General features: G+C 40.6%; 2 protein-coding genes across 3 annotated transcripts in view; both read right to left on the bottom strand.

Annotated features, from left to right (window-relative positions):
• DNASE2B (deoxyribonuclease 2 beta) overlaps nt 1–4,111 on the bottom strand; it is a 33,107-nt gene extending 28,996 nt beyond the window's left edge. Inside the window, exon 1 of one of the 2 annotated variants that reach the window (XM_017729983.1) lies at nt 4,024–4,111. The gene's annotated coding sequence lies outside the window, so the exon portion shown is untranslated. The remainder of the gene's footprint in view (nt 1–4,023) is intronic. The other variant, XM_017729982.1, reaches the window with a different exon arrangement.
• Nucleotides 1–9,392, bottom strand: part of SAMD13 (sterile alpha motif domain containing 13) — an 11,925-nt gene extending 2,533 nt beyond the window's left edge. The window contains exons 1-3 of the mRNA XM_008630310.2: nt 8,595–9,392; nt 8,197–8,272; nt 4,024–4,135 (exon numbers count right to left, since the gene is read on the bottom strand). Coding sequence (XP_008628532.2) covers nt 4,024–4,135; nt 8,197–8,272; nt 8,595–8,643 — 237 coding nt within the window. The 5' untranslated portion in view covers nt 8,644–9,392. The remainder of the gene's footprint in view (nt 1–4,023; nt 4,136–8,196; nt 8,273–8,594) is intronic.
• Between the last annotated feature and the right edge of the window lie 23 nt (nt 9,393–9,415).

A 9,415-nucleotide genomic window follows, 5' to 3' on the forward strand; every position in this document is an offset into this window, starting at 1 on the left:
TGTCCAGACTGATCTCTCTTACAATTTGATAAAGTTTATAAATACAAAATACATGGACAAACCACAACATAGTCAAAGATCAGCTGAAAGTGGCATTTCTTTAAAATATCCCCAAGATGTATACGACTACTAATCCCTCAGGGGAGCACAAAGTAACAGTATTTCTAAAAGAAAAAAAAGTTTCCAATAACTTTTTACCCAATTATAGCAGGTGCCTCTTTCCAATTACTGTTGAGAATGTTAATGGTTAAAACCAGTTTCTATCCTCTCTTTTCCATTCGTCACAATTCTTTTCTGTGGGAATTTTGACACCAGTGAGTATTTTGCTCATTGCTATGACCGATCTGAAGTTGCCTTTTCTGCTGCTGTTCAACGATGCTATGGAGGAAGCACAGCCTCCAGCTTGGTAGGATCCAAATGGAGTAAAGCCAGTACCTGGAATAGGAGAAACTCCAAGAATAGGAAAAAAGCATCTATTCCTTTCCCTTCTTCTTCCACAGGGTTCCCTGTGGTTTCTAAAAATGCTGGTAACTACTAAGACTTTCACTGAATAGCAAACTGATTCTTTAAACATATCTGTGTAGGAATGAGTGATTACATATTCGGAGTTCAAGAATTTTATATCTTTGTGTGAATTGTAAGTTTTACCTCTTTCACTTCCTTTATGTTTTCCACATTAACCTGCTTCTGCAGAATTGTCACAGTTAACTCTTTTTTGGCACCAGGTAAGATTTTCTATGCTCTGGTGACTTCTCTGATTTCTTCTCTGCTATTTCTCTATTTTCTGGATTTTTTTTCAGATGCAATTTCAATGCCAGCTCTCAGTATGCCTTTTTAATGTTAACTGCAGAGAGACTTCTCTGCACAACTCAAACTAACAGTAACTCCCCACTTTGTCAGGATGACCTCAACAGCAGTATCACGTTGTCTTCAGCAAATAACCAGGAGACTGCTTAAGCTTCAAGTCCTCCCACCACTGTTTCTGCTCTAAGTGACTGAGAATTGCAAAGTTGTACAGCAAGCCAACATGAGAGCATGGCAGCCAGCAGGCTCACGTGCTCCTCCACGTGATGGCTCTGCCAGAAAGCAGCAGTGGACACCAGCTGAAGTCAAACCCCAGTTTCTCTTCTGGTAAAACATTGCAGTGAGGCCAGAAAACCAGTATTGGGTTACTTGGGCATATCTGGCTATCACAACACTAATGGTTAAGAAGCCACATGGGCAATAACAAAGGTCAGAATACAAGCACATCTTGAGACCTTGCAAACAGCTTCAGTCTTGGAGTGGGCCACAGTCCCCCATGCTTTCAGGGCTCCTAGAGAAAACTCAGCCACATACTGGCAGGCTATATTTCTCTGAAGGTGTTTACACCCTCATCCTGCAACTGGTATTCCTCCCTCTTTAGGTATCCTGTGTCCCCAGCTTCTTGGGTTGTCTGATTTGCTTGCTGATGTTATGGTTTTTTGTTATTGGGAAACATCCTTCAGTTGAATCTGTTTTCATCAGTGAGCTCTTTTGATTTGCTGACATCAGTGGAACTCCAAGAAGGAATAATATATAATCATCATATAAGCATCACTTCTTACCAGCACTTACAATACAGTTTTAATAAAACATTCTGCAGCCCTTAAAATGTCTTCTAATTTTCCTTAAAATATTGTAAGAAAAAATCACTTGTTTTAGGTGAGTCCAGAGGTATTCAGATTCATCAAAAGAAAGTGTGGACTCAATTACTGTTGAGTAAAAGCTCAGTGTAATAATAGATGTCATGATTACATTCTGGGCTAAGGATATTTTGTAAGGAAACCATTGTGCTACCCCTACTGAAGCAGTTCAGTGGAAAACAATTTCCCAGTGTTGTAGGTGAAACTGAATACTTTTCTTTACCACTTACAAACTCATTCCTCTTCCAGTACATATTCAGGGCAGTAGATCAAATGAAACTAGGTTTCTGGGGCCCAGGCAACTGCAAACAACAGAGGAAAATAGAGATGGCCAGAATTGCAGCTGCATGCCTGGTGCTCTATAGACAGAGGATGGCTAAGAGTTCAAAATGAACCTGTCTGCACTGCCATACCTAGAAGATCCTGATAAAAAATACTGTAAGAACACAGTTAAAGTTAGTGGTAGAAAATAGGACAGAAGAAACTGAACAGCACCACTGAGAAGAAGTTAGGAACAGGGTTGTTTATGGGGCAGTTCCTGGTGCAGACAGGGAATAGACCAGCAAACCTGGCATGTAGAGGACAGGGTTGTTTATGGGGCAGTTCCTGGTGCACAGGGAATAGACCAGCAAACCTGGCATGTAGAGCCAGGCACTTGCTGCTCTTCATGCTGCTAATGGAAAGGAGGGGGAAGGAAGTGGAAATGACTTCTGCTGTCATTGTCCATCCTTCAGCTCCTGGCCACATCCTGGTGGCAGCTGTCAGCCTCTCTCTCCAAGGCTTCAGCATAAGGTGAAGTTGGCAGCGGAATCACAGCCACATATCGGCACATAGCTATCCTAGCAGAGTCCTCAGTTACCCTACTGAAACTACTTGCCCTCGCTGCAGAACACTAATAAAGCCTTTACACTCTACTTCTACGCTGTTTTCCATAAGGCTGTTGCAAACTGATTTGCCGAAACTTGTAAGTTAGCCTCACCTTCCTGCTGCAAAATCAGTAGTAATTACTGCAGTATTATTGACAAGCCAGCTGTGAGGCAGAGAGGTTAAGATATTTGACAGAAGTCAGAGGTATCTGTCAGTATAAGGAAAAGACTCCCAGAGGCCACAATTACTTTGCCCATGTGCTTTTTTTAAGCCACATTTCCAGGGCTGTTGAGGAGACATGAATGCTGGTATTAATGAATGGACACACTTAAACGTTTTCTTTTTTGGCACATTCACCCATCTTCAGATTCTGAAAAATGAGTAGCAGCTGCAGAAAGAACCTCTCTCTGCAACCTGCCAGAGAATCACCCAACACCAGGCTTTTCACCCTGAAGAACAAAGAGCTACATTTAAATACTTTGTTATATGCATCAGTTACAATCAGATGGGATTTCACAGACATGGTGTTGAAGGTCAGCAACATTAACCTGATCAACCATGATGTTATTTCATATGCAATGTACAGTGTCCCTGCAAAGCTGCCAATAACTTGCACCAGCTCAGCACCTTGGAAGATCAAGCCATCTGTTTTGATAACTAATTACAAGTGTGGGTGACTAATTTCCTGGTAGCCGCACACAAAGCTACTGACTTATCTGGGGAGGTGCTGAACTGCCAACCTGATGTAAGTTACTTCTCTATGGAACTTGGTGTAGGCCAAGTAAGCTCACTTCCCTATTCTGCCCCGCTAACACACCTTTACCAGCTGCTGGCAAGGGAGTTACAATGGGCCATCTGACTGTTCAGCTCTTTGCTGATCTAATCCACCAAAAGAAGCCTTCCATTAGTATCAGCAGTTACAAGGCCCAGAAACAAAGACCCAACCTCTTTCTCAGACTGAGTCCTACAAATATGCTGCCCCTCTGCCAACTTACTGCCAACTTGTCCTTTCCATATTCACTTGTACTACCGAGTTCAATGCAACACAGCAGCCCCTTTTTCACCCCATGCCTTCAAACTCAAATTGTTGCTTAGAAGTCCTAGGTTTTATAAATACTCATGAGTGTATCTGCACAATACACTAAGAAAGAAGGGAATTCACATTTTAAATACCATTCACATTTTAAATAACAAGACAGTGAAACTGAGTGGGTTCTTTAGGGAGACTGAGTTCAAGCCAGAAAATTTGTTTAGATTTTTCACCTTTCTGAATCCTATTTTAAACAAACTCCAACTTATTATCCACAGCTTGTTTAACAATATTATTACTCAGAGATTACAGTCCCATGCATTGTCACCCAATAACAGACTCAAATCCCCCCATTATTGTGGGATTTTCTCTCCCATTTTATAGTATATAACCAGGCCTATGGCAAAAATGTGTAATGTGAGAAACTGGCGGCAGTCAAAAGGTGTTTGCTAGCAGATTTACCTGTTCCTGAAAAGCATTGGCTTGTTCTTCAAATCCAGCTGTTCTGAAATAATTCACAACATCGGTGACAGCCCAGTCAGCAGGATCCAGAGGTCTCCCATTCTCTACTGAACTGCAAAGTGCAAATCCAGACAAGTAATCACTAAAGGTGTGCAGAACATCTGCTGCTTCTTTGTGCACGCCTCATGTACATCCCCTCCTTCCTTGTTTCTCCAGGAAAAGTGTTCTTTGATACATCTCCCCCCCACCCCAATACAGAACAGTCACTCCTGTCCTTCTACATTCCAAAGACCTGATGCTGGGGAAAACTGAGATACCTATCCTTTCAGAAAAGAAGGAAGTACATGAATCGTCACATCAGCCAAAGGTAATCAGTTAGGATCTTCCTACAAGTGTGCTGTCTTTGCTGTTGGAGAACGAAAACTGCCATAGCTGGAGTACCAAATTCCTGCCTTTCATGCCTGCAGCTTGCTTTCAGCTACCAAGTACTTAAAGAATTGTATGTGGATTATTCTTTACACAGATGAGACTGTTCTTGTAACATGCATAGAAATTACTGGTAGACATCTTTACCTTGCAAAACAACAACAAATAAATTACAAACAAACAAAACTCCCCAGCCAAAACAAAACAAAGAGGCACCAAATGATTGCACTAATTCTCAATATAGAAAATTTCCCAAAACTGTTGTTGGACTCATCTTTGGACAAATCCATGGACTTTTAAAATAGCTGTGCATCTGAGAAAACATCTGTTAAACACAATCAGAATTAATTCCTTCTGTGATTAACCTCAGGCAATTGCTTTCCACAGTAGCAAAAACAACAAAACATTCATATTACTATCCTTATTCTGCATTTGTTTTCCTCAAACTGTAATCACCCTATCACAAAGATAACCTTTGTGTATCTGAAAATTTTTGGTAAAAATAGACACAGCGAGCTTGACTGCCTTTTCTGCCGCAATTTATGAGGATGAAGAGCAAGACATCAAAGAGCTTCTTTAACGTGTTTCTCCAACCAGAAGTCCCGAAGTTCATGACAAGTATTTTCCATTGTTATGCATGCTTTACCATAATGCTAATGAAGCAATATTGAAAATGTACAGATCAGGGCAGGTGTCAGAATCCTGTCCATTTTCTGGTCTGAAGCTTAGAGTCAGGACTTTGATTTCAACAGCACCAGCTAGAAAATAAACACAGATTATACTCTCCTGAGTATAATTTTTGTTCTGTCCTTCAATATTTTCTTTTCCAACTGTCACCATCTCTGCCTTGCCTGGACTTGTATGTCTTTCAGCAAAATAACTGGCCGAATCAAGGGCCAACCATTTTTTAAAGCACTCAGAGGGAATCTATACATAGAGTGCCTCCAATCACTGTTTCTACAACATTCTTATTTCTACAAGAAATAAGAATGTCTACAAGAATAAGATGCTTTAAAATCTTAAGAGGACTGGCATTTTAGGCTTTGAAACAAAGTCCTGGCTAGGAAGGAGGACTCGTGGAAACAATGATTTTTTTGCATCTCCCCAAAGTCTTGAAATGTGTCTGTCGATATGGCAACAAAATCTGGCCACAGGGATCATCCACAACCTGTGTTACACTGGGCCTTCTAAGGCAGTTTTTTTCATTCATCACAGATCTCCGAGCCATGAGAAATGGAGTTTCTTACTCTTGCTCATCACATAATGACTTACTTCATGAATTGCTTCACTGATTGTGATTACACAGAAAGCAACACTCAGCAAAATTGAAAATGAGACTATCTGGCCTTATTAGAGCTGCAATTTTTTCCTTTTTATTTTTTTTTAAATCAAAGAATGCCTTTTGACTAAGATTTTTTGGCATTGTGCACATTCTGAGGCTTAAGAAGTAAAATGTGAAAACTGCCACACAAAATCTGCACATATTTACTAAGGCAGCATTAGAGGAATTATATTTAAATCTTTGCATTTTCCCTAAGACATAGACTGTCACTTTCAATTACTCATTTTCTACTTAAAAATAAGCAAAATGCCAACAACTCAGTTAAAAAAAAAGATACTGAATTTGATCCTTCCTAAACAGGAAATAAAAGGTTCAGTCTGTAAAAATACCACCTAACTGTAATTTGCTTACTTCTCCAAATACTTTAATTTCAATTTAAATATGGCCCCAAACCCTCTTTTCCACAATTTTATATTTCAGCCCAGGTGCTTTGGTTTTTCTTGTAGCTCTTCTTTTCTCACTAGGGAACTACAGCTTGGTCCACCCCATCCAGGGCTCAACTGCAATGACTTCAGGGGCTCTACCTCAATTATTAATTAATTATAGGAAACAATTGCAAGTTCCTGCCTCAAGGAATAGCATCACGCTGGACCTCAAGTGGAGCCAATCTGCACAGCTACAGCTGCAAAAGACTGGAAGGCACGTGGCAGACTGCTGGAGGCTGGCTGGATTTTTAACCCATCTACCCACACAGACTTCATTACTTTCCTCCTCACCCCGCTGTTGACATGGCTCTATTCTTTACTCAAGTAAAGGGAATATAGAACATCCATGGCTTAGCCATGCACTGGCTTATGCCAGACATCCTGGATGCTTTAAAATTTAAAGAGGACTGGCATTTTAGGCTTTGAAACAAAATACTAGATGCACTGACAATGAATAAAAATTAGGCTTGTCTGTTTTTCACCACTGTCCCTGTGCCTTTATTGCCATCATGTGGCAGAAGCAGAAAGGTCTGAAAGGATACAGCTGATAACAAACAGATTTTATCCAAGCTATTTATAAGCACTTCAAGAAAGTGTTGAATACTTCCTTTGTAGATATGCCCACATACATACTATATACATTCATCTAGAAACCACAGCCCCACAGTTTAATTACAATTTCCATCCACTCTAAAAAGCCACCTTAGCGATCAGTAGTTGAGTCTTTATCACGCAAGCCTTGGGGAAAATGATTAAACGTAAACTGTCCCTGCTTTGACTGCCTCCTTTCCCTTCCCACCTCAGAGTGCTCATTGTAGAAACCAGACTGTCAAAGGGAAGGTGGTTTCGGAGGGACACACACGATATTTATTCATAGGCACTGAATAGGAAAATGCTCTTTATGTTGGTGTGGTGTTGCCAGCGTCTCAAGTGAAGGGGGAGGATGCTGATTTTAATGGCTGCCATCGGATCTTTGATGCTACGTCATAATCAGGTGTTTTATCAGTAGCCTGAAGTGACCATTATTATTTACATTACTCTAGTGCCTGGTAGCCTATACGTTGTCACGTTTTTTTGGACAGCTTATGTAAAAGAGATATGAAGGAGAATAATGACGTGCAGCTGCACAGAAGTGTTGCAGTTTGACAGAACAGACTAAGAGCTCACTCTAGTACCTTTTCTTGTGGTCTTTTTTTTCCTTTAATATATACACATATGTGTATATCTCTCTCACTGTGGCTTCTGTAACCCTAAAGCAGCAAGGCCAGATTTTTCCACACAGAAGTTCATTTCTCAGATCATAACGTCATTCAGAATTGTTAGTCCTAATTAAAGAATTTCTGACCTTAAGTAAAAAAAGCCTACAAAAAAGTTCCTATGCTTTAGCCTGCGGTCTACAACACAAAAGAAAGCAGTAGAGCAGTACACACCACCCTTTATTCCCACCCTAGATCTGAAATAAAACCCCAGCAACTTCAGGCTTCTTCAATAAACAGCTTAAAGTATCTGTTTCAGAAGGGAACTGACACCTAAGTGATACGCTGCTACTACTTCTCAGCCCTAGACACGTGGGCTGTCAGCAGAGAAGAGCACAGAGAGAGAACTTCCGCGCAGGACACTTCTCTCATTAGGCACTGGTTCTGCAAAAGCCACTAACAGACAGGTAAGCAGAGGCAGGGTATTGGCTACAGGGCTACCACTTGCTTTAGTCTCTGGCTGAGAGGAAAAGAAAACGTACCCCTAACTTAAGTTACTAGCTTCTACATCTCTTCATTGCTATACAGTCCGACTACATATCACTTTTAATCAACTCAGTGCCCTGGACTCTTCTATTTCAAAGCTGAAATACAATAAAAGTAATTAAGAACAGGGAGGGTTTGAAATGAGCAAAGATGGAGATGGTCACTATTGCCAACCACATTAGTTGAAAGGAAACTACATTCAAAATCCATGTGCTGTTCATGTAAAAGGAACACTTACTTTTTGACATCCAGAGAGCCATTTTCCTTGTTTTCCATGTCAACAGTTAGCATGGGGAGAAGTTTTACTTCAGCAACTGATCAATAGGGAGGAAAAAAAGTTGTTTTTAATTACTAGTAGTATGACAAGAGCAGGATAATGTAACAGAGACAAGCATTCTACAGAGACACAAGCATGTTTCCACTTGAGATCAACAGTGCTGTCAAAGACTGATTTTCTCAGAAGCCTGGCAAAGGTGGTAGTAGCTAATGAACTAGAAAAAAAAAAGTTGACCTGGGCTTCAAATACAAGAAATATTTCTTGCTTGAAAATCAAGGAAGGTAATATTACATTTAATCTTTTTCACAAGAGTTAAAATTTTGATCAAACTGTATGTATTCATACAGCTGGAGATTTACCTGCAATATATAGCTGTGTATCAAGAGAGCTTAATAGGCCTTCAGTCATCCTGTGATACAGATGATCCAAACAGATGGAAGATCTTTAGAAAAGTTTGGAAATCCATAGCCTTGTTTTATGAATGTGGACTTGGATACAGATGAGCATGTCACTTATGCCCATTGCATCCATAAAGCTAGTAAGCGGAGTTACTAATGGAGCACCAAACTCCTGAGGCCTAAATCAGTATGTTATCCATAAGACCTCTCTTCGGCACTAGAGCAGTTTCTTCTATAAGTATGCTACACTGAACTCCAAAAAGGAAAGGAGCACACAAAGGACACAGGAGAAAATCCAGTTATTTCCTTCCGTGCGGCACGCTGGAGTACTTTCACCACATAGCTTTTTCCATCACTCCACAGAACACGCAGAAATGACCCAAGCTTTCCTTTCTGTTCTCAAGTAAGCCATTTCTATTTCAGAGAGCACCAGAGAACGGACCAAGGACTCAGGATATTCTTGCTGTAGCATTAATGGATGCCAGTGAAATGTCTCAAAGCTCTGGGAAGTACAGAATAGGGAAATCATGCTCATCAGCTAAAACTTTACAAAAATAGAGAACAGTAATTAATACTGCTGTGGGGAAAAAAAAAAAAAAGACGACCCTTTATTATACACGTAGCAGCATGTAAAGCACCAAGAAAACAGTAACGAACTAATCGAAAAGATGCTTCTTCCTGCACCGCTGACCAAACAACTCTACGCATTCCCTGAAATCACTTCTCGGTTCACCTGAGGTGACTGCAGACGACACCCGCACCAGCCTACCTGCGGAACGCGC

The sequence above is a fragment of the Corvus brachyrhynchos genome, unplaced genomic scaffold, assembly GCF_000691975.1.
Source record: "Corvus brachyrhynchos isolate BGI_N302 unplaced genomic scaffold, ASM69197v1 scaffold101, whole genome shotgun sequence".
Classification (NCBI taxonomy): Eukaryota; Metazoa; Chordata; class Aves; order Passeriformes; family Corvidae; genus Corvus; species Corvus brachyrhynchos.